The 24944-nt window shown below is 47.0% G+C and overlaps 1 protein-coding gene and 1 long non-coding RNA gene across 2 annotated transcripts; both read left to right on the top strand.

The window, feature by feature from the left end:
• Window positions 1-6781: 6781 nt before the first annotated feature.
• Window positions 6782-10224, top strand: FOS (Fos proto-oncogene, AP-1 transcription factor subunit). The gene is made up of 4 exons (XM_019640272.1): window positions 6782-7107; window positions 7862-8113; window positions 8537-8644; window positions 8768-10224. The coding sequence occupies exons 1-4, from the start codon at window positions 6967-6969 to the stop codon at window positions 9407-9409; spliced, it is 1143 nt and encodes a 380-aa protein (XP_019495817.1). The 5' UTR covers window positions 6782-6966; the 3' UTR covers window positions 9410-10224.
• An 8365-nt stretch (window positions 10225-18589) lies between these two features.
• Window positions 18590-20633, top strand: LOC109381527 (uncharacterized). Its single transcript, XR_002123769.1, has 2 exons — window positions 18590-18797; window positions 20289-20633. It is a non-coding gene; the product is annotated as an uncharacterized LOC109381527 (long non-coding RNA).
• Window positions 20634-24944: the final 4311 nt, after the last annotated feature.

The raw sequence follows: 24944 nt of genomic DNA, 5'->3' as shown, positions 1-24944 counted from the left end.
AATGGCTCTGCCAAATGATTCAAATGAAGAATCTTGTAGGCTGATCCCCTCCCTCAGTGCTAAGCCATGGGAACTGGGCAAGTGGCACATGGGTGTTCTGTTTGTAACTTTGGAGATCAGCTCAGCCCAGATGGGGCTGATGTAGGCACTACATCCAGGCCTCAGGTGATCCTGTGGCATGTGATCCTCCAGTCCTTCTGCCCTGTGCAAGTCTAACAATCAACAAATACCAACCTGGCTCCAGCCATGTGACCAATCATGGCCGGTTTGCCCAAGAAGCCAAGCAAGCTGGGGAGGGGGTGGAGTATTCAAGGAAGGAAGCATTCAAGAAAGAATTAGAAAAACTGTATCCATTTATTCTATTTATCTAGTGCTTGCTATTGTGCCAAGCACTGTTCCTGGCACTGGGGAAACAGCAATTTTCCCCTCTCTCATGGAACTTACATCCTGGCATTATTTTAGCATACTTGTAAGTTTTATTTTTTTTTAAATAAAAATTTGTAAACAATTTAATATTGTTTTTATTTTGAATTGCTTGGAAGGGAACCATAACCATTTCAGGATTGGGGCCACGGGAGTTTTATTATGGCCCTATTCTCAGCACTTTTAACTAAAATATTGGTTAGGTTTTTACTTTTATGCCCAAATGTTTTCTAAAAAGTTGCTTGTGGTATTAGGCTGAGTTTGTGGAAAAGAAAGGATCTGGGGGGGGATAACCCATCCCGGGTGAAATTTCTTGTTGTACTGATCACCATTTCTGGTCAGGGATTTAAAACTACGGCATCCACACCCTCTTGTGTGGCAGGTAGTGGAAGCATTTAGACAGCAGATACAATAGGTCCATGCAGCTCTAAGGATGGGTGTACCCCTTGGGTCAATAAACATATGAATAAGGAAGGTGCTGATCAGGATTTTGGTTCCCCTCACCTGAGGAGGGTATAGGTAAGAAGTCACCCATCAAGCTCCTTTATCCAGAAAGGGAATCCATCTGCCATGTGGACAATAGCTATGACCTTTCTGTTTAACATTCATTCATTCCACTAATATTTATAGAGTGCCCACTAGTGTCAAGAAGCTAGACACTGAGGATAGATACCTACTGAATAACAGATAAGGCCCCTGCTTTTGTGGAGCTTATGGCCTAGTAGAGGAAGACGGACAATAAAAAAAAGTACATAAACAAGCAAACCAGGTAACATAATGATACGTACTAGACAGAAAATAAGACCAGGTAAGGTGACAGAAAGTGCCTGAGGGGCAAGGATAAGGGATCCAACATTGGACAGGGGACAGGACAGGCTTTCGGAGAAGGAGGTATTTGAGCAGATATTGATCATGGGGAAGAATCAGCATGTCAAGGTCTGGAAGGAAGAGGGAAGACTGCGCACAAGGGCCCAGCTGCAGAACCAGGTTGGCATATTTGAGGAACAGAAGGGCATCTGGAGTGGAGTGAATGAGGGAAAGTCATTCAAGATGAGCGGCGAGGGCTAGGCAGGGGCCAGGTCACACAGACTTGGTAGGCCCCATAAGGAATATAGATTTTTGTTTCAGTGTAATTCTGTAACTTGACCACTAAACAGGTTTGGAGGGATTTATGAGTTAGTGTTTAGTGTTATGATTTAATTCAGAGCCCCACTAAGTGGGAGAGTAGACTTTTAGTGCACAAGCTGTCCCTAGCTTAATCAATTACCTCAGTCTCTGGTGGGCCAAAGTCTGAAAGTGGAATTCTTCAGTAATTTTTGGGATTTTCACAAGTGATCCGTAACTCATTGACACTCTAGGTAAAACATCAGTGGAGAAAATCAGATCTCTGCTGGGAGTTGCAAATGGAAGTTTTCTTGTAGCGCGCAATCAAATAGGAAACTAAGACAAAAAGTGTTCATATCTCAGGATAAAACTGTGACCTATAGATGAGAAGGCAGCCTAACTCTGAATGCCTACAGACTGGTCAGGATTTTCCTGCTTTAGGAGAGAGGAATTTTTTTTTGTTGTATTACAATTATTAATGTCTCTTTTAAAGATCTTTCTTGTTGAGTAAGGTGGTAGACAAAATGGTGTAAGCTATGCTGGAGATGTCTTAACACCCTGTAGTGCGTCATGAGCCAGCCCATGTTAGACATTCCCCGCCCTGCCCAGGCTGATTGTGAGATTTTCTCATTGGATGGGAGCCCTGCAGTTGAGGTTTCTAGTCAGGGTGTGTTGTTGTCCTGTAGGTTTAGTGACGTAGATGGGGTTCCTTTGGAATTAGAGCAGCTAAGTCCACCAGAGCTGCAGAAGTTCATCCGAGTTGCTGACAGCCTGGAGAAGGCTTGTTTGTCTGCCGATGGATGGAGAGCTCTTGTTTCTGCAGTGAGGTTTGGCATGACTTGACAGAATGAGGGTCTCGTGTGGTGAAGCTTGGGCTGAAATGTGTCCTTTTTAAGCACCATAGCTGTTCCCCAGTTTCATCAGCTCCAGATGGAGTGTGTCCCAGGGACCACACAGCTTTGTTTAACTGCTGGCATTTAGCACAAGGACGGGGATCCCATTGAATCATCATCTCCTGTCAAAAAGCCAAAAGTTGTTCAGAATGAAAACAGTTTTTTTCAGAGGCTAAATCTCTTACTAATTGTGGTGGTGGTGGTGGTGGTGGTGTGTGTGGTGATGGTGGTGCTACTCCTATGCCGCCAATCTTTTAAAATAGGGGCAGTCTTTTTGCTTTCTGTCTGAGCCACAGAGTGAGTAACCTTGACCCGTAAGACCCTTAGTTGGGCTCACATGTGTGTGAGTCCTGCAGGAATTGTGGAATGCTTCTCCCCCTTGGGTCCAGACATTTAGAGTGAATAAATTAGAGGGTGGTGGTAACACGGTCATTGTCATTGCAGACAATGTGGCATTTATGTGTGAGGCTCAATAACAAAGGCAAGTTTGAAGTTCCATCGTGAACCACTGGGGTGTTCTTTATACACAGAGGTTGCACCAGCTGAAAATAGCCCTAACATCTTGTTATTTTCTCTTCCCCAAATTTTGCCTATTTATACCCAAGAATAAAAGACTCAGCCTGTTCAGCCTTTCCAAAGATTTAAAGAACATTATCTATTTGGCTTCTAAGTACCCATACAGGACAATAATATAGAATTGTTTTGCTTGGATGAGGGCATTCATCCATTCAATAGATATTTGTTGAATACCTACTATGGGCCAGACACTGTGCTAGGTGCTAAGTGAATATTAGTACATGAAAAAGACAAAGGCCAAAAGTATGTAGATGCTAAACAAACCTAAGAAACGACTTCCCCTAGTCCCTGAAAGAGTTGATTTTGCTACACACACGCATTTCCCTGACTTCCGGTCCCGTGCTCTGTCCACAACCCTTCACCACTAGACCACACTTCCCCAAATAAATACTACTTCTGCATGCTGGCGACGTGCTGTGCATGGCAGCATTTACGTAGGTGGCACAGACAGCAGCCTTTCACTTAATGTTGCAATAGCACCAGGCTAAACAATGTGCACTGACTTCTGGAGTTATTGAACAAATGCTTGATGTGGGTCAGGCCTCTTTACTCAAATGCCAGAGAAGTGCAAAATTGGAAAAGTCTCTATCTGATAAGGAACAACTGCTAAGGAGAAACAAATTTGTATTCAATTTGGGTTAAAATCAGATGTGGGATTCTACCCTCCTTTTCACTTCTGGATCCCCGAATAGGATGAACTCAGCACACAGACAATCACCAACAACGTAAATTTGGGTTTGAGATGCTCAGGCTTGTCCAGAACATGGAACCTCTGCCCTGCTGGAAGGCAGTGCCGCACTCACAGAGGCATGCACACACCTGTCTCAAAGTCACCCTGACCTTTGCAAATGGCAAAGATAATTTCAACAATGATTCTGACTTCTCTTTATTTTAAGGCTATGTCACGTGAACTCCATATTAAAAATGTGATTTTGCAGTCCTGAAATGGATACCAGGAGTAGACTGAGATGTGAGAGTGTGTTAGAATGATCACACGTTCAGATGTTAGTGGGGTGGGAAAGTGAGTCTGCGATTGTATCATTTGATAGGACTGCTTTGGGTTGAGCACTTGCTTCCCCAGATGATGCTCTGGCATTTCAGTCTTTATCATATCGTTTCCCAGAGGACAGTGGTTCTAAGTCCCATATCTGTATTGCAGTCACTTCTTCTGAAACCTGTCTTCATACCCTCTTCTGTATTCCATGGCACTTTCTTCTTACCTCTGTCAAACCACCTACTGCTGTCCTGCAATTCTCTATTGCTTCATCGGTCTTCTCTGCCAGACTGGAATCTCTTGGAGGGTACGAACAAGTCCACCTTGTTTATTTTGGTAAGCACCAGCCCCCAGCACAGTGCCCCACCACAGAACGCTCTCAAGTGTTCTTTGTTCCATAGATAAAAGAATAAATGAATTCATGGGTGGATTCATGGTCGTTTTCAGAGGATGGATTAAGTCTCCAACTCTGGCTATGACAGTGCCCGAAAGGAAAGAGTTAAGCTCTCTGGAGGAGACAGGTTCATCCAAAGACCCTTCGCCCTTTTTATTGGCAAAGGCAGGATAAGTTACATATGAGATAAATCCTGGATATAAAATTTTGATACAACCTTTAGATGTTGGCCTGAGCTGAAAGGGAAGTAAATGAAATCATTCTAGGTTTTCTCTTAAGAGGCTAAAGATCCAGTTATGAATGGAATGCAAAGCCAGACCCAGGAATTCAAAGCCTGACCTACTTTGTCCGAAGCTAATAATGAGAGAGATGGACTTGCCTTCATAGCCTGTTTTTAAAATTAAATAATCAAAGATAGTGAAGTAGCCTGAAAGATGACAGAACTAGGAAAATTGCTTTAGAATTCAGAGCAGCTCCTAGTAGTCTGTATTTATGTATTATGTGTCTTTTCTTCCTCTCCCCTTTTTTAAAAAAGTGAGGAGAAAAAAAAGCGCCTAAATTCCCACCCACATAAGCCAGTGACATACCATGATGAAATTTTGTTTTCACCTCTGCCTGTAACAGGGAATGCAAAAATAGCAAGTGGCCCAGTTCCACGAATCCCCGCCTCCCTGCCCTCCCTGCTCCCGCGGGGTTCGCATCTCTAAGAATGGAGGTTAGCGCACAGCCGTGCGCGAGCCGCGCGCAGCCGGCAGACCCCGTGGATGATGTCAGGCGACAGGAGTGGCCGCAGCCGGGCCTGGGAGGCCGAGGGCCGCGAGGAGGGAGGGCTGCCTCGCCAGGCCGACTGTGCTCCGGGCCACGCGGCGTCGCCTGGAGACGGCCCTGGCGGCGCTGTGTTGCTGTAAACAGCCGCTTCCCTGTTACTATCTATAGATGGATCGCCTGGCTCCCGGGTGCGGCGGCGGGAGGCAGGTCGCGGTCGCGCTCCCTGTGCGTCCCGAAGGATCCGCCCGCTGTCCTATTCACTTCTCGACCCTCTCCAGGTGTCCACCGTGACCCCCAGGCCGGAAGAGTGGGGGAGAAAGGACACAGGGTTCTGAGGGGACCTGCGGCTTCGTGCCCCGCAGGTGGCTGGCGCACTTGGACCGAGCCGGTGCTGTGTGACCCCGGCTGTCCTTTGCAGCGGAGCAGGAGGTTGGGGGTCTTCTGGGGCCGCAGCGCCCTCCCAAGCACCTTGTCGCTACAGAGCCTCGTTTTCCAGGCCACAGAGCCGTGCCTGAGGTCCAAGCAGCCGAGGTCTCCAGCCTGGACGCTGCTGGAAAATCACCCCTTCAAGTCCCTGCTGGAAAATCACCCGCTGCGGGCTCCCAGTAAGCCCAGCTTCCGGGGGGACCGAATCACCCCCACTCCCCAGCTCAGGCTCCATTTGGTACCTGGAACTGACGACCTTGTTCACATAACACCCTCCACACTTATCCCACGACCCGGGCCCCAGCTCAGAACCAGGCAATTGAACCCTTCAGACATCCTTGCATGGAAGTACTGCACAATGTTTATTGGCTAGTGTTTGACAGTAACACTAATATCCCCATATATGACAGAGAAGAAAATGCGCCCCTTTCCTTAAAAACAAAAAATAAAATAAAATTAAAATACCTAGCATAGTAAAATCGGTTATCCTCTTATATAGGATACCCCGACTTTCAGCTTCCAAACGCAGGCAATAACAGTCCTAGTATTGCTAGAGCCCAAGGGCTTAAGGCGAGGGGATGAGGGTCTGCTCCCACAGTTTGCACAGAATTTGCTAGAATTGGGAATGGGGGAGGAGGCCCATTCCTTCGCCGGCCTAGGCTTAAGCCCTCGGGGCTGTTTACCTGTTTCTCCTATACCTGAGCCTCAGAACTGTTCCTTGATCTCCGTATACTAGTAAAAAGGCGCCCCCACCCCATTCCCTCACTGCGGGAACAAGGGTCCGCATTGAACCAGGTGCTAACGTCCGCCCGCATGCTGAGCCTTTCCCGCCTCCCCTCCCCCGGTCGCGGCCCCCGCCTCCCCCCGCGCTGCACCCTCGGAGTTGGCTGTAGCCGGTGAGCAGTTCCCGTCAATCCCTTCCCCCTTTTCACAGGATGTCCATATTAGGACATCTGCGTCAGCAGGTTTCCACGGCCGGTCCCTGCGGTGGTGCGGGGAGCCATCCCCGCAGTCCCTCATCCTAGGGGGTCCACGAAACCCCTTAGATTCATTGCTAAACGTTCACAAGATAAATAAACACAGCAGGATGGGGGACGGGGAGCTGCAAGGGCGGCGGAGGCAAAAAGGAGGCCGTAGATGTGTCGAGGCTTGCGCGCCACCCCTCCAGCGCCGCAATGGTTGCGCCGTGACGTCATTGGGCTCATTCACACAAAAAAAAGCTGTTATAAAAGCCGCGGCTGCGGCTCCTCGTACTCCAACCGCATCTGCAGCGAGCAGCAGAGGAGTGCAGCGAGCGAGCAGTGACCGCGCTCCTACCTAGCTCTGCCCCACAGCTCCTACCTGCTTCGGTCCCTCAGCCCCTCGCCCGGCTTTGACTAACCACGACCATGATGTTCTCTGGCTTCAACGCCGACTACGAGGCGTCCTCTTCCCGCTGCAGCAGCGCCTCCCCAGCTGGGGACAGCCTATCCTACTACCACTCGCCGGCCGACTCCTTCTCCAGCATGGGCTCTCCTGTCAATGCGCAGGTAAGGCTGGCTTCGCGGAGCCTGGGGCTCGGGGTCACCGGGGTGGAGGCATCGGGCGGGAAGCTCGGGAAGACGAGTCGGGTACCCCTTTCGGCGGGGAGGGAGGCTGCCCCGGCCGGAGCAGCCCGAACTCGCTGGTCCCGGACTTGCTGGGAGCGCGCGCACACTTGTCATAGTAAGACTTGTTTCTCCTTGCCCGCGGCAGGCTCATTCTGAGCTGCCCCTGGCCGGCGCTCTCTGACTGGTCTCTGACACTAGCTGGGGCAGACGTGTCCCAGGCAAAGACACGCTAACTAGAGCCTGGCTTCTCTCGGGAGGCGGCAAAAGCGGCAATTCCCCCCCACCCCTCTGAGCCTGGAGCAGGGGCGGGGGAGGAGGGACGCAGGCGGGTGTGTAAGGCAGTTTCATTGATAAAAAGCGAGTTCATTCAGGAGACTCCGGAGCGGCGCCTGCGTCAGCGCAGACGTCAGGGATATTTATAACAAACCCCCTTTCAAGCGAGTGATGCTGAAGGGATAACGGGAACGCAGCAGCGGGATGGAGGAGAAAGGCACTGCGCTGCCTAACCTTGGAGAAAAAGGGGAGACCTTTTACCCAGGATGAGAGGCATATAAAAAGACCTGAGTAGTTAGTCCCTGGCAGGACTGTTTCTCCTCCCTCTCTTCTCCTTGCTGCATGCGGCCCTGGGAACTCGCCCCACCTGTGTCCCGAACCTGCTCACTCACGTCAGCTTCCCACTTCTGTTTCGTTCTAGGACTACTGCACGGATCTGGCCGCCTCCAGTACCAACTTCATCCCAACTGTGACTGCCATCTCGTCTAGCCCGGACCTCCAGTGGCTGGTGCAGCCCACCCTGGTGTCCTCCGTGGCCCCATCCCAGACCAGAGCCCCCCACCCCTATGGAGTCCCTACCCCCTCAGCTGGGGCTTACTCCAGGTCTGGAGTCATGAAGACCATGACTGGAGGCAGAACTCAGAGCATTGGCAGGAGGGGCAAGGTGGAACAGGTGAGTTCATCTGCAGCTTCTCTCTGTAGGGAGCAGGGTCAGCATTGGTGGAGATGGGGAGCACAGTGGATAGCTTGAGGTTGCTGATGGAACTGACTACACATTCTCAACGGGGAACTCTGGCTCCCAGCCATTTCTGTGCCAAGTCAGACTCTGATAGTCCCACCCCAAGGAATACCCTAATAGTTTCTTCCCTAAGGGTTTCTAGCTCATGCTTTTACACTGGGCTCTTCTTTATTCTCTTGCTGAGCACCTTATTTGAAATGCAAGTCACACCCAGGCTGCAACTGCAGGTTACATAGAAATGGCTTCACAGAAGTGGTGCCAGGAAGCTAGGAAGCTGCAGGAGTCAGTTTCGCTGGGGTGGATGAATGGAGCTGATGGCACACACTGTTATTGAATGTTGGCCGTTTTTTCTTCTAGTTGTCCCCAGAAGAAGAAGAGAAAAGGAGAATCCGTAGGGAAAGGAATAAGATGGCTGCAGCCAAATGCCGGAACCGGAGAAGGGAGTTGACTGACACACTCCAAGCGGTAGGTAGACTTCTTGGGTCACTGCTTTTTAAAACTTAAGGGGAAAGTTGGAGATTGGGCATAAGGGAGCAGGGTCCTTGAGCATACTGTGTCTTATGCTTTGCTTTATCCCTCTGTATACAGGAGACAGACCAACTAGAAGATGAGAAATCTGCTTTGCAAACTGAGATTGCCAACCTGCTGAAGGAAAAGGAAAAACTAGAGTTTATTCTGGCAGCTCACCGACCTGCCTGCAAGATCCCTGATGACCTGGGCTTCCCAGAAGAGATGTCTGTGGCTTCCCTTGATCTGAGTGGGGGCCTGCCTGAGGCTGCCACTCCTGAGTCTGAGGAGGCCTTCACCCTGCCCCTCCTCAATGACCCTGAGCCCAAGCCCTCAGTGGAGCCTATCAAGAACATTAGCAGCATGGAGCTGAAGGCTGAGCCCTTTGATGACTTCCTGTTCCCAGCCTCGTCCAGGCCCAGTGGCTCTGAGACTGCCCGCTCTGTGCCAGACATGGACCTGTCTGGTTCCTTTTATGCAGCAGACTGGGAGCCCCTGCATGGTGGCTCCCTGGGGATGGGGCCCATGGTCACAGAGCTGGAGCCCCTGTGCACCCCGGTGGTCACCTGTACTCCCAGCTGCACTACTTACACGTCTTCCTTTGTCTTTACCTACCCTGAGGCTGACTCCTTCCCCAGCTGTGCTGCTGCCCACCGCAAGGGCAGCAGCAGCAATGAGCCCTCCTCTGACTCACTCAGCTCACCCACGCTGCTGGCCCTGTGAGCAGGCAGAGAGGGGAGGCAGCAGGCACACACTAGTGCCACTGCCCGAGTTGGTGCATTACAGAGAGGAGAAACACGTCTTCCCTCGAGGGTTCCGGTAGACCTAGGGAGGACCTTATCTGTGCGTGAAACACACCAGGCTGTGGGCCTCAAGGACTTGAAAGCATCCACGTGTGGACTCAAGTCTTTACCTCTTCCGGAGATGTAGCAAAACGCATGGAGTGTGTATTGTTCCCAGTGACACATCTGAGAGCTGGTAGTTAGTAGCATGTTGAGCCAGGCCTGGGTCTGTGTCTCTTTTCTCTTTCTCTTTAGTCTTCTTCTCATAGCATTAACTAATCTATTGGGTTCATTATTGGAATTAACCTGGTGCTGGATATTCTCAAATTGTATCTAGTGCAGCTGATTTTAACAATAACTACTGTGTTTCTGGCAATAGTGTGTTCTGATTAGCAATGACCAATATTAAACTAAGAAAAGATATGACTTTATTTTCTAGTAGATAGAAATAAAATAGCTATATCCATGTACTGTAGTTTTTTCTTCAGCATCAATGTTCATTGTAATGTTACTGATCATGCATTGTTGAGGTGGTCTGAATGTTCTGACATTAACAGTTTTCCATGAAAACGTTTTATTGTGTTTTTAATTTATTTATTAAGATGGATCCTCAGATATTTATATTTTTATTTTATTTTTTTCTACCTTGAGGTCTTTTGACATGTGGAAAGTGAATTGAATTTGAATGAAAAATTTAAGCATTGTTTGCTTATTGTTCAAAGACATTGTCAATAAAAGCATTTAAGTTGAATGCGACCAACCTTGTGTTCATTCTGGAAATTTGGTAAGATTCTGAAAGGTATTGGAGACCAGTTTGCCCAGAAGGCTAGCTTCTGGAGAGGACACACCTCTTTGATCCCGTATCAAAGTGAAGAAAGAGACTCTAGAGCTGATGTTAGAATATTTTATACATACTAGGAATCTCCACAGCGCATTACTAAGATTCTCTACTTACAGGTTCTGAGGGTGGGAACCCGCTGTGCTATAGCGTTTGTGGGAACGAGTCTTCTCGCTCCTTTTTCTGTCTTGACGAAGTGGTGAATATTTAAATCTAGTTGTGCTAATATTAAATTTAAATGTATTGATCTTAAAGGGATCCTTTTAGCAAACAGAATTAAGCTTTGCACAAACTACTTTAACTTTTTATTCCCACAAAATCATAGGAAGGGTTACTCCCATGAGAGCGAGCAAATTGAAGACTGGATAGAATGAATGACTTTCTCAATGTTCCACTACTGGGACTGGAATCTTAACTTCCTCATTACCCTATTCCCCAAGCTGAACTGCCTCTTAATACTGGGTTAAAAAAAACCCCAACCCAACCTTTTCAGTTCTACATACAGCCTCTAACAGACATACATACATTTATTTGGATTATTTTTATTCTCGGTAGGAAAGGAGGATTATTGTCTTATCCCTTAGTAATAAATACATAGACTTTCTGAAGTTTCTTTAATATCATATGCCTGACATTCAGTTTACTCTGGGGGAAGAAAAGCTGGCTCTGAGAATTTGAAAGAGATCTCAACCAGTACAAATAATGGTTGATCATTTGGTAAATAAAAAGTTACATAATAGCTCAATAAGGAGACGTCAACACGACTGAATAAGCTTTAACTTAGAAACTTTATCATCTTATAGAAGAACATGACCTTTGTCTGGGACACCTCTGGTAATGGGGCACTTACACGCACAGGTACAAACCACAAAGAAAGGAGGAGGTACCCTTCCTTCCCTGTGCTCAGGTGTCCTGCAGGTGCCAGCTTGGTAGCCAGGGACCATGTTTGCACACATACTGGGTGGAAGGGCAGCTTCAGTGCCAGCTTCCTAATGCTTTGGTGATAATGAAAGTCACTGGGTGGTTATGGGGTGTCACACTCAGTCAAGTTGAGTTTTAACTTAAAATGACAGTTCCATTGAGGTTGATGTTCTTCCCTATCATCTCCCTGCTTTGCACAAAATAATCGACATTTGAAAGCAACTTACTTTAGGCTCTTAAGAGCACTGATATATTATACAAGTGGTGTGTATATTATTTTTTGCATATTATTTTTGCCTGCCTGGCAATAACGTAAGTGTCCTTAGACTCCCTGTTTGCTGTTCAGAGAGTAAATTTTCTATAGCCTTTAAATATGACCTAAGCTAAATACAGAATTGCTATACTGTAACTAACACCCAATCTGAACTACCAAGGTGATATACCCTGTAAGGAAACCAGCTGGCTCCCTTACATGTACAGTAATAACGACCCGGGGAAGGGGATTCCCTAGATGGAGAAGGGAGGCTGGACCTCTAGCCCTGGATATTGAACTGCTCCTGGGGACCTGACTAATGGCCCCAATAAGCCCCATGTTGATTATAAAGCGAGAGCATTGCTTCCCATTTGACAGCACTGGCCTAGGCTGGACAGTTTCTTCCTCTAGTTCACCATAGCCCAGCTGGGACCAGGCTGCTCCATCAACAAGCCTGCGTTGAAGGTCTAGGGAGAGGACCTGCACACAGGAAATCTCTGTGATAAGCTTCTCAGAGGCCTGTGATAGAGTCCCCAATAGGGTTGACATCCCACCAAGCTTCCTGCCAACTGCTATCATGGGATCAAGAAAAGAAATTCCCTCTCTTTGCCGCCAAAGGGCTCCTTCCACATTCTCCTTTCATGACTCAGAATTCAACAACTTCCATGGATGATGGACACTGGGGATGTCAACTTCCTTTTGGGAAAGGCTCTGTTCCCTACCCATAAGATATGGCCTTACACTGGCCTCAATGAAACAACTATCTGAAGGTACCACGGTTCAACACTGATATAAAAGATACACATGTAATAGCAAGGGGGTGGGAATAAGGATTGGAGGGGGCAATTTTCTTATGGGGAGAATGGCTAGGTTAGCTCACCAGTGGATCCCCAGACCTGGCTCAGTGCCTCGCACGTAGTACAGGATTAATGAATATTTACCAGGTGGACGAATGAATAAATTCTGCTCTATTTCCACAAGCAGAACTATATTCCTCACATATTCTCTAAATCTCCTATTCCAGGCCCTGTTAGCTCTTAAGCAATGGGGATTTCACATCTTTTATGTCTGGCTTCAAACACGTACTCAATTTCCATCTTTGGCTCGTGGAATTCCTCTGCCAATTCAACTTCAAAGTGAATGCACTGCCATAGTGCTTCCAGCTCCAAATTAATTGTAGATGGAAAAAGGCAGAAGAAAAAAAATATTTATCTCTATATAATAGTGGATTGTAGAGTCTGCATCGTCTTTGCATATCTCTGCATCTTGTGTAATTATCAAAAATTAGGGGGTAGCATTTAACAGTTTGTTTTAATAACAGTAATTTTGTATCAACAGCAACTTTCCATGTGTGAATGAAAGTAAATCAATTATGTTATCTCTAATTAATGGACAAAGAAGAGACTGAGGCAAAGTAAAAGTTCTCAGATGATTACTCCAAGGAAACCATCTGACGTGTCTATGTTTTTCAAATAAATATAAAAAATCCCCACTAAAACACAAAATCAATCTGTAACTGTGTGTGAGACTTCCTCCAAACACAGAATAATCAAACTCCTCAGAAAATAAAGGAGGTATAAGCATCACTCGAATGCTGAGTATCAGAGCGCTTTCAGCTGTGCTGTTTTGCGATAAACATTAAAGAGCTGACTCCTGGCTCCTCTCCAGCTCCAGTTCCTGTCCTTCTTCCCCACAGGCCCTCTGCTCAGGGGCCTTCCTTCCATTCCTGACACATGGCATAGTTGTTTCTCTTGCAGGGCCTTTGCTCTTGCTGTCCCTCTGCCTGGGCCCTCTTTTCTCCGGCTTCTTCCTGTCATTCAGGACGCAGTTCAAAGGCTGTCCCTCCCAAGAGGACTTCCCAGGTCATTCCATCTAGAACAACTTCTGCACATACTCCTTCTCCATGACTCTGTATCCCATTATCCGGCTTTGTTTTTTTCACAGCCCATATCGCCATCTGCAACACATAGTTTAAGTTTTCTTTTCCTTTTAAAACAAATTTTAAATGAAGAATGGATGTATATATAAATATAGGTATATTCATCCTCAAAGAAACAAAATTAGTTTTCACTCTTACTGATATGAAATTTTCAGACTATCACACAAATCGATTTGAGTTCATTGGTTCTTAGCAATTGGTTGCAAAACTAAAAAGCCTATGATTTAGTCTGCATTAGAATAGAACAATAAGGCTTAGCTGCTATCACTATCATTATCAGTATCAATGTCATTACTATGATAATCATTGTGTACCAGGAATATGCCCAGACCTGAAGAACAGCGGATGTGAATAGGTGTATTGACTCCTGATAAGTGAGTTCAAAGTCCCTGAAGAGTGCTGGCTGGATAGATTTCCACTTTCTTTGCACAAAGGAGAAAGCGACAGAAGCATAACCCAGTTTAGTTGCAACGCAATTCATTTCAATGGCTCCACACACCTACTTACTCATGGACTGAACTAAGCTGCCTTCCCTTTTTTCGAAGCATTGTTTAGCTGTCGAAGAGGACAGAGGACAAAGAGCAGAAAGGGCCCTGGCCATTGTCCCAAGGAGGCTGCCTAGCCTGATAGCCATCAGCTCTTCTCAATTAATAAGCCCCTTTTACTTCAGCTCACATTGACATGGGGCTTGGATTTGGTTCAATCAGTTGAGTAAGATAAGAACCCAGAGGGGTTTGATCCTTGGTTACACTAGAAGCGGCCCATAGGAAGGGAGCATCTTAAAAGGTGAGAAGCAAAAGGCAGCACCTTCATCATAAGAGTAAATGGCACAGGCTCCAGTTACTGTCATATTTACATTGGGGAGCAATTTGTGGTCAGAGCTACAGAAACAATGATTCATCTTCAGGCTTTTTTGTCAATCATGAAACTGCCATCACAGTTAAACTTATCAAAACAATATGATTAATTAATCTGGATTTGAGGACTTGGATCCAATATAGCAGAAAGGCTCAGCGCATACTCAGCTTTGGATCTTGGCTCCTTGATCTTGGGCAACCGGTTTCCTCATCTGTAAAAGGAGGATAATAATTGTACTTACCTCTTAGGGCTGTTGTGAACATTAAATAAGTTAGTGCGTATAGAGTGCTAATTACGGTGCCTGGGCACACCGAAATTATAAAAGTGTTAGCTACTATTTATTATCTTTATAATTTAGGTGTGGCAGGGGGCGGGGTGGGGGGTTCTGGAGTAAGCATGGGCTTCATTTCATTCAATAAAAAGTTTCTCTGTGTCTACTAAGTATCAGGTGCTAGATTCAGATGTGAGGAAGACACAGCCCTATCCTCAAAAAGTGTATGGTCTAGTGAGGGAGGAAGTCACATAAAGATATCCATTATAATACACTGTCACAATGAAAATTAACACAAGGTGCAGGCTTTGCACAAAGGAGGGAGTGATGGACTCTGCCTGGGGGAGTCTCTGAGAAGAGACTTCTGAGCTGGGTTTCGAAGGTAGAGGGAATTTGCTAGATGAGCAAATGGAAGGTGGAGGATTCCAGGAGGCAGAGGGATAGCACTGTAAAGACACAGACTCATAAAACAATGCACTTGGTTTTGCTGGACTATAAAATGTGGGAGTGGGGGGAGGAGAGGGTGGGAGATGTAAATTAAAGACCATCCTATAAGTACATTTGATTTCATATGCATCAATGTTGCAGCATCCAAGTGGCGGGGGATGGAGATAGGTCAAAAAGAGGCAACTGTGGCCAGATCATGAAAAGCCTGGCATTTACTTAGTTCTGTTGTGTGTAGGCTGAACCAAGGCAGTGGTGGGGGAATGGAGAGGGAACAAGAGGTAATTAGCGGGTAGGACTGTCGGGGCTTGGCGATTGAGTGGAAGTGGGAGGTGAGGGAGAGGGAGGAACCCAAACTCACTCCCAGGTTTACCAAGTTTGACACACAAGGCGGCTTGTGGTTGCACCAATGACTTTGAGACTATAGGAAGAAGAGCAGACAATAAGAAGGTAAGCTCTGGCTTGGACGTGTTCAGTTTGTGATGCCTGTGGAATATCCGAGGGGGATTGTAAGCAGCTGGAACTACACGACAGAGGTTCTATGAAGTGAATTTATAGAGCTTGTCTGGAGGCATGTGGTTGGGATAGAACCCGGAGCCCTAGGATATAATTTTGATAATGGCTAACATTTCACATGTGCTTGCTACATCCCAGGCTGTGCTGTGTGCTTTGTAGGCAATCCTAAATCAGGGGCCATGTTTACTTTGCTAATCATTTCACCTCTAACAACTGGCACATAATGGGTGTACAATAATTTTTGTTGAGTGGATGCTCCCATTTAGTGCTCACAACAATCCTATGAAGCAAATATAACTAGGGTCCTCATTTTACAGATGGGACAATGATCTAGGGAAGGTTAAATAAGTTCACCAAGGTCATACAACTGATAAGTAGCAGATCTTAGATTTGAAATCGGCTCTTTGTGACTCTAAAGTCCAACGTGCTTAAATGCTTTCCTAGAATGTTAAAATCTGCCCCCAAGTATGTTCTTATGTGACCTAAGGCGAGACTAACCCCTCTGAGTCTGTTTCTGTTACCAAATTAGGAGTGGGTTTCCAAAATCTCAAAGCTCCCTTTCCAGCTTCAAAACTGATGACATTAGCTGACTTCTGTGGAAATGCCCTGAAGGGGTCCACACTGCATCATAGGGTAGAAGGCTTGAGCAGCATATGCAGTGCTGCAGGGGTGCAGCAAGTGCCATGAGCAGTCTGTCCCAGGTGCAGGCAAAGAGGATGGGTTAGGGTTCTATTTATGCATAACGAAGTACCGAACACATAGCAGCTTCAAACAACACACATTAATTATCTCACAGTCTCTGTGGGTCAGTGGTCTGGGCACAACTTAGCTCTGTTCTCTCCCAAGGCTGCAATCTATGTGTCATCCAAGCTGTGTTCTCAGCTGGATGATTGAATGGGGCAGAGTCTGCTTCCAAGCTCATTCTGGTTGTTGGCAGACTTTATTTCCTTGTGATTATACAACTAAGGGCCTGGCTTTTTGCTGGCTGCTGGTTAGAGGCCACCGTTAGGTCTTTGCCATGTGAGCTTCCTCAACATGGCTGCTCACTTTGTCAAGCCCACCAGGAGAGCCCACTAGTATGTTCTAGCAAGATGGAGGCACACATATAAAATGACAATCACAGGAGTGACATCCCATTGCCTTTGCCAGCTTCTATTGCTTAGAAGCAAGTTTCAGGGTCCACCTGCATTCAAAGAGAGGGAACTACACAAAAGCATGGACACCAAGAGGCAGGAATTATTGGGGGTCACCCCAGGGTCTGTCATCCACAAGGGGTCACAATACCTGCTGAGAATGTAAAATTAGTAATAAAACAACATAAACTGACAATTCTAGAGGTTGTCAGTGACAAAAATACGTCTTCCTCAAAAAAATCTTGTTAAGTTCTAAACAGTTGCTGAGATTACTGTTGATTTTTCATAATGCATATGTAAGCCTCATTTAAAAAATTACTTATCCTTGGGGCCGACCGTGTGGTGCGTTGGTTAGGAGTTGGCTTGGGACCCCAGCTCTGAGCAGCAGGGCCCCCGTTTGGATCCCACATGAGGGCCAGTGATGCTGCGCCCTCTACAGCTAAGACGGTGAACAACAGCTCGACCTGGAGCTGGGCTGCCATGAGTTGTGGGCTACAGCATAGGCTGCAGTGGGGCTGCAGTGGGCTGCCGTGAGCGGCCGTCCAAGGGCCGGCAAGTGACTGCCTCACCCGGAAAGAGCACAATGATAATACCAACATGGGCCAGTGACGCGATGTCCTCCACAACAAGACTGAAGAACAAAAGGACAGCAACTTGTCTGTTCCCCTTCCCTGATTCCCCAATAAAACCTTAAAAAAAATTACTTATCCTTGAAAGTATGTATTCAACATGGAAGCAAACTCCCAGTTACACTAACAGCTGGTCTCCAACACATGAACTTTGTAATGTGCCTTCACTTTAGGGGTAAGTTTGTAATGGTTCAGACTCATTTGAGATTATTTTGGTTATAGTGTGTCCTCAAGTATGTGGCAGTACACAGCACTGAGTGTAAATGTAGATCTGACTGTAAAGACAAAGAAACTGAAGTTGAGTTACTTCAGTTCTGTTATTCAATATGACCATTTGGAGTTTCTGTGTTTAAAATTTAAAACCCTGAAGCAGTGCAAACTGAGACAAGCAATTCTTTTATTCGATAAGTGCCCATTTCAGTTAATACATGAAGTACTTTATTAAATTGTAATATACACTTTACAATGGAAAATTCTTTTAAAATTGTTTATTTTAAAATTAAAAACCGAATCAGGAAAACAAAACATTACATCAGTGGTATGATTGAGTAGTTGCCTAATACTAGGTAAGCTACTGTTTGCTATTGAGGAATAAAAATAGCTAGCACTAATTTTGGCTCACAATGTGCTAGACAGTGTCCCATACACACACACATACACGCGTATATTAATTCATTAAAACAACCTTAGCAGGTAAGTCTTGCTATTATCATTATTTTATAGATAAAATAGTCTGGGGGGCGCAAAAGGATTGTCTTCTGTTCAAGATCATCCAAAGAGAATGGCGGCGCTAGAATTCAAGCCCGGGTAGTTCCAATTCCTGAATTCTTAGCCGCTAGTAAGAAAAAATAAAGCAAACCCAAAATCCCCAATAACCTTGGAGGCTTATGGAAGCCCTTCAAAAAGAACAGGCAGGCTTCTTTCCATCCAGGAGCGCTCCTTTCTATTCCTGACCTGCCCCTGCTGGATTCTGGGCCGAGGGAAGGCTGGCTTCTCAGAGACCTCCCAGACCGGGTGGTCTCCTGGCGTCGCCTCCCCCGCCCTCTCAGCACCCTCGTCTGCCAAGCCCAGGTTTCTCCTGGCCCTTCCCAGCTTCTGGCCCTTTGCTCCAGGTCAGGTCGCTGGGTCAGGCCGCGCCAGGAGCTTGCGAGTCTTCTATTTACTGTTTGGTTTCCATGGTGACACGTAGGCGCCGTCATCGCCTCCCGTCACCCTCCCCGCAGCACTGTCCGCACCCGGCGCCGTGACGTCTGCCCGCCGCTTCCGCTCTGCCCATATTTGGCGCCGCCACCGTGCCGCCGGACGGGTGGAGACTGGGAGCCGGACTCCCGCCTGGTTCCACCCCTGTCCCCGGCGACGCCCCCGTGGAGCGCTCCGGCATGTTGTTCCGCGTGCCCTCCGCCCCTACCCCAAGACCCCAGCAGAGGCGAGCGCTAGGGACCCCCAGAGAGGAAGTGGGTGATGGATGGTCGTTCCTTGACGCGTTGAGGCTGCAGTCAGGATTTGGCGCTGTCTCGTCTGTGCCCGGTGGGTGAGCTGGGATCACGATTTGCTCACTCTGTGCCCAGAAATCATGGAAACAGCGATCCCTTGCCTATATCTATGTTATATTTTATAGCCTTGAACTTAGGATTCTCGCCCATGGCTTCGTGCAAAGCGTTGTGGACCCGACGTTTTGGGATCGCTGTTGCCCCTTGGGGCATAAGTGACCTTAGGAAGGTCACTTCCCTTTACCCGGCCTGGGGGTGGGGGTGGGGATGGGACCGTAAAGGCTGCAGCAGTATCGTCAGGTTTGTGAGGGGAGATCGTGTATCACCTAACTACCCCCCCTCCCCCGACATAATTGGAATGCCAGTGAAGTTCTTTGAGGACCCCTGCAATTCTGACCCTGTAGTAACTTTATTTGTGTCTTTTTGCGCCTTGCCCATATTAGGCGCTTAATTAACTTTTTAACCGATTATTGAATTAACCACAGGGAAATTACCTTCGGATTTCACCTTCGTAAAACTGGACCCCCGCAATTCCTCTTACAGGCGGAAGGAGGAATATTGCGATGAGTAATAATCGCGCAGTAAGGTTGCTGATGTAAAGCGATTTGCAGATGTAAAGGGCAGTAAGCATTCCTGGGAGGAATCCAGCGAGATTCCAGAAGTGTCTGAGGGAGCCGTGGGTGTGTACCGCGGGGCCTGAGGGCGGGGGTGGGGCGGGCAGTGCCGCAGTGGCCACTGCTGGGGAGCCCGGTGCCGGCTTGGAGTTAACTCTTCGGGGCGCTCAGCCGCGGCCCTCCCCGCCCCCCGCCCCCATGCCCCAGTTCCTCTGGCCACAGGCACGTGTGCTTTTCAAAATTTCAGAGCTGAAACGCACATCAGAGATTCTCTGATTCAGCCTTTTTATTTCACAAATGGGGAAACTAAGGGTCAGAGAAGTTGGTTCACCCATTCAAACTTGCACAGCTAGTTAGAGACAGATAAAAGCCAGGCTATCTGACTTCAAACTACGGTAGTTTCCCTTCCACCTCACCTAGGTACCTCTAACCTCCTGGGCTTTAGACCCCGTTGCCTGGCTGAGCTGGTGGGGTGTACGGTAAAGGTAAAAACTGACTTCAGGGCTCCTTTAGGCAGGCTTGCTCTACACAGCCCATGGCATGGCACCAGGGCTTGGGGCGATGGTCAGGAGGTGTGTACTCCCAAAGCCACAAGCACTCCTCTTTACAGTGGCTGGAATGACCACCCTTGTCCAGAGACCCTTAGTGGCTGTCCTGAAACCAGTCTTAGGCAGCAGTTGGTAATTTTTCATAGTTACCCAAGCCTTGTTATTAAGCCTTTGTCAGCCAACACAACAGTAGAAGGCATGAGAAGTCTGAACCCATGGAAACACTTTTTCTGGTCTTTGAAAGTTTTTTTCATGGCATGTAGAGGATAGATCCCGTGGGGGGAATGCCTCTATTGTCTCTCTTCCGTTTCAGTCTCACTCGATTTCCTTTTACAGTCTATATTCTATTTTTTCCCTAACTTTTAGGCTTATTATGAAGGCAGCTCAGACTGAGAAGACTAGTGCCGGCTGCTGGCCTCGGGCCATTCCAATTGGCTGATGTGAGAAGGAGTCTGGGAGTCGGCCGCGTTTCTCTGGTTGCACTAGGAGCTGAAGCGGCAGAAGTGGCAGCTCTGCCCCCTAGTGGACGTGCGCAGCAGAGCGCCCCTCTCCAATTTCAGAAGCACCATCACTGTGGTGCAGGATAGGGGAAGAGATTTACTGTGTTCACGCTGGTGGAAATAGCCAAACTTGGCAGAAAAAAAAAATCCCATGTTTTCCCCTCTCTATAGTTTATTTCTGAGGAGCTGGTCGATTTGAACACAGGAAACACTTCTGTTTTTTTGTCTTCTCTGGACTGCTTTTTTTTCTTCCTGCTAGCCAAACCCGATTTCAAATTCCACCTCCTTTATAACAACGGTTCAGACTCTCCTCTTATGTATCTTCTGAAATACGCCTGTGCACAGACCCAGCACACAGGGCGCACACTTATATGCTGTCTTTACTATGGTTTCCTTGAGGCTGGAGGCCATGCCTTGTGTGTCTTTTGTGTCCGTAGATTCACCCCGCAGTGCCCAGCACAGGGCTGGGGACAAAAACTGCTCTCAATGAGCCCTTGCTGATTGATTAATTAATTGATTAATTTCTACAAAATCAACTCTAAGACCTTGCTTTGATAAACCTTTCAGAACTCTAAGTTCTTTGGGGGAATCTAGAGAGTGACCTAGTTAAATATAACCTTGCACAATGAGTAGTTTCACAAGAGAACACCCCCACCCCCACCCTCCAGAGAGGGATGAGGAAGTCTTAAGTGGACTCTCAGAGAAAGATGGGGAGGAGGGTGGCGACATGGAATGGTCAAAGGATGAAAAATTAGGAGAGGAGGGCCTCTGCTCCTGGGATCAGAGAGGCAGGACAGGCTCCACCACTTGCTGTGTGGCCTTGGGCAACTTTCTTCTCCTGTCTGTGCCTCAGCTTCCTCCTCTGTAAAAATAGGTACCCATCTCTGATGTGATGAAGATACATTGACTTGATATTTACGAAGTGCTAGAACAGCACTTGGCACGTAGTAAGTGCTATATAACAGGTTGTAAATGAGTTTTCCAGCTTGGCTGTCTTGTAAATGAAATAGGGGAAGACTGTATGATCTCTCGGTCCCCTTCACACCAGCCTTCTAGGACAGTGCATGAGCTTTGGGGTCAGGCAGGTCTGGATTGACTCCTGTCTCTGTTAGCAATTGTGTGACCTTGGACAGATCGTTCTGTGTCTTGGAGCCTCAGTTTTCTTGTCTGCAAAATGAGAATAATTGTGTCTACCTCAAAAGACTGTTGTGTGTATTACAAGTTTGTAAAATGCCCAGCATAGAAGAAGCTTAATAAACAAACTATAGTTATTATCCACGAGAAGAGCCATATATAAAGGAGAACCGAGTCTCCAAAATCTTTGCTGCTTCAAGAAACATCGCACTGAACATATTGAATAGCACTGAGCCCGGCTCTAGTCATGGAGCTTCGGGGTGGGAGGGTAGGCCCTGGCTCTGGGCCTTGACGAGATATCGCTGCATGTGAAGAAACCAGGAATGGCTTGGCTTGCACATCGACTCTAAAAACATTTTCTGCCCGAGGGTTGTGCTGAGGGTGTGGACTCAGTGAGGCTAGGTGCCAGCAGCTGCAGGCCCTTCCTGCTTTCCTTCCCAGGAGGGGGCACTTCAGTAGGAGAGGGTGTGGGCAGAGAGGCCTGCTGTTGGTGAGTGTGTGTGTGGGAATGGCCCAGAGACAGTCGGCCCTGGGAGCTGGACTCCCAGGCCTGGTGCGGACTCCATCGTGGCAGAACCTGTCCGCACAGCTCCTCGGAGCTGCCATTCCCAACCCTGATGGAGGACACCCCAGACTGTTTGCCAGCAATTATCCGAGGGGTGGAGGGAAGGGAGGAGGTTATGGCAGTCTTAAAGCCAAATTAATCCCCTTCAGCTGCATGTGTGGAAAAGTACTAAACGGAATGTACAAATGCTGTATGAAGTCTGTCTGAAGGGGAAGGAGGGTTGCAAAATCCAACAATGACAGAGTGTTGCAATCCCAGGCATGTTAGGAATCACTCTCATGGTCCTCCCACTTGACGGCTCTTGTCCCCTGTGACCCACAAAGAGTTGTGTGCTCCCCAACAGGTCAGGGTCTGCATTAAGTTGTTCAGGGATTCCAAAACCTGGAAAAATCCACCTGAAGAGCTGTTTGGGGATCACAAGGGAATCTGGAAGCCTCACTCCAAACACATATTTCCAGTAATGGCAACAGGGTGGGTCCTCATGAGTAGCACCTAGAGCAGAAATCAAAGGCAGGAACATGGCTTAAGAAAAGTCATGAAGGTGCTCATATTGGCTGTCTCTCCAGAGGAGGGAATGTGTTTTTATTTTCTTCTTTTTGCTTGTTGTACTTTCTGATTCTTTTTTTGTTTGTATTTGGCAAGTGCATATTGCTTTTGTAATAAGAAAAAAATATTATTAAAATGTTCCCTGCAGAGTACTATGTTCGTTTTTTTGGTTTTGTTTTTTTTTTTAAAGATTTTATTGGGGAGTTGGGGAAGGGGAACAGCCAAGTTGTTGTCCTTCAGTCTTCGTTGTGGAGGGCACAGCTAGCTCAGCCCCAAGTCCAGTCGCCATCTTGCCACCTGTTGGCAGCTCAGCGGCAACTCAGCTCTGGCACAGCTCACTGGCTCATGTGGGAATAGAACAAGCGACCCTGTTGCTCAGAGCTCGCGCTCCTAACCAACTGAACCACTCGGCTGGCCCAGTATGTTTGTTTTTTAAAATAGATAACAGAACATCATAAATGGGAAGGCTCAAACACCTCCTGATTTTATTTTTCTTTTCCCCATTTCCAAAAGAAATAGATCCTCATAGTAAAACCTTCAAAAAAATTCAGATACTCAAAATAAAGAAAATAAAAATCACCTGTGATTCCATCACAGAGATAATCAGTGTCAACATTGTTTTTCAGTGTCAACATTTTTTAATTCTCTTTTTCCCAGGTACACTTTAGTTTAATACTCATTAGTTTATGTACTGTAGTTTTTATGAAAATAGGCCCATGATGTAATACTGTTTTGTAATCTGCTTTTTCTACACAGTAGATCATGGAACATAAACTATTTTTCTATGTGATCACTTTAACCAACCCTGTACCGGTGGACTTTGTGTTGTTTCTAGATTTTTTGCTATTATAGAGGAGGCGGCAAATATCTTTGAGGCTAAATTTTTGTGCATATCCAGGATTATTTCTTTCAAGGTGGGCCAAGGGTGTGCTGCTTTGTAAGGCTTTTGAAATGTAGTCATGTAGTCCGTACAGTATCTCATAATCTATTGTGCAGTCCCTGTTACAAATGGGGAGGTAGCATTGGCTCAACAGTTTCTAGTTGTGTCATCTTGAAGAAATTACTTTCTCTACACTTCAATTTCCTTGACTGTAAATCTGGAATGATAGTAGCTAAGATTGTTGTGAGGATTGGATGAAAAAGTGTGTATAGTAGTGCCTAGAGCAGCACACGATAAGCCCTCAATAAGTGGTGCTTGTTTCTGATTTATGGGTTGTCTTTTCTTCAGTGAAAGAAACTGTCTTGAAATTGAGGTCTGGTTGCCTGGGAAAGGCCGGGGGGTGGTGGGGGGGTCGGGGTGTGTGAGGGGGATAGATTGAGCAGGTTTAAATGGTGAATGGGGATGTGCTGGAGAGTGGCAGGTAGAAGTGGACAAGTAATAGAGAAAGGGCTGATGGGTGGGGTGAGGAAAGGTTAGCAGAGAAGAGAGTGGGCGGTAGGACAGGAAAAGGGAACTCAATGGATAGGGCAAGATAGTCACATGGACCATTTGGAGAAGGGACCCTTGGAAACAGAGCCCCGAGTCTGTCACTTTGCGGCTTGGAAGGCCACCTCTGTACAATCTGAGGCTGAGCCTATGTCCTCTGGCCCCCAGCTCTCTCCAGGCTGCTTTCTGCCTTCCTTTCAGACTCATGTTGCATCACTCCATGCTAGCCCTCTTTCAGTTCCTTGAGTGTACCGTGTTTCTCCCTATTGTGTGACCTTTGTACATTCTGTTCTCCCTGCCAGGAACTTCTACTTTTCTCCTGGCTAACTCCTATGCATCCTTCAGACCTCAAGCTTAAAGCTCACTTCCTCAGAAATATCTTCCCTGACCATTCGGTATAAGCCAGCCCCGCTCCTTCCTGTTACTCTCTCATGGCCTCTGCACCCACATGGCAATGTCAGGGTTTGTAGTCACGTTGTGTACCCTTGGTGTCTCCCCAGGCTGGACGCTTCATGACATCAGGATTAGGGTCTGTTTTTGGCTCCCTATTGTATCCTTGATGGCATAGAAGACACTTCATGAGCATTTGTTGAAATGGCAGAAGAATAAGCCAGTTCATTTGTGACCTGTAAAATGCTTTTATACCCCTCTTGTGGCTTCAGTTCCACCTTGATTGATGCTGGCTGATTGGCTGAAGGAACAGGAGATTGGGGGGCTCTAAGGGATGCCATAACCAGCTCTTCTATCATCCTCCTTTCCCTTGAGGAAGTAGACTTCCCTTTCTAAGCCTAGAACTTTAAGCCAGTGTTTCTCAAACTTTAATATGTATATACATTACTTGGGGATCTTAA

Source organism: Hipposideros armiger, unplaced genomic scaffold (assembly GCF_001890085.2).
Source record: "Hipposideros armiger isolate ML-2016 unplaced genomic scaffold, ASM189008v1 scaffold_49, whole genome shotgun sequence".
NCBI lineage: Eukaryota > Metazoa > Chordata > Mammalia > Chiroptera > Hipposideridae > Hipposideros > Hipposideros armiger.
This window is presented reverse-complemented; position numbering and strand designations above follow the sequence as displayed.

Excerpts from the sequence above, each read along its gene's own strand:
- FOS (XM_019640272.1), top strand. The coding sequence starts at position 6,967 with ATGATGTTCTCTGGCTTCAACGCCGACTACGAGGCGTCCTCTTCCCGC. Across the intron at positions 7,108-7,861 it reads GCTCTCCTGTCAATGCGCAG|GACTACTGCACGGATCTGGC; the intron begins GTAAGGCTGGCT and ends GTTTCGTTCTAG. Across the intron at positions 8,645-8,767 it reads TGACTGACACACTCCAAGCG|GAGACAGACCAACTAGAAGA; the intron begins GTAGGTAGACTT and ends CTCTGTATACAG.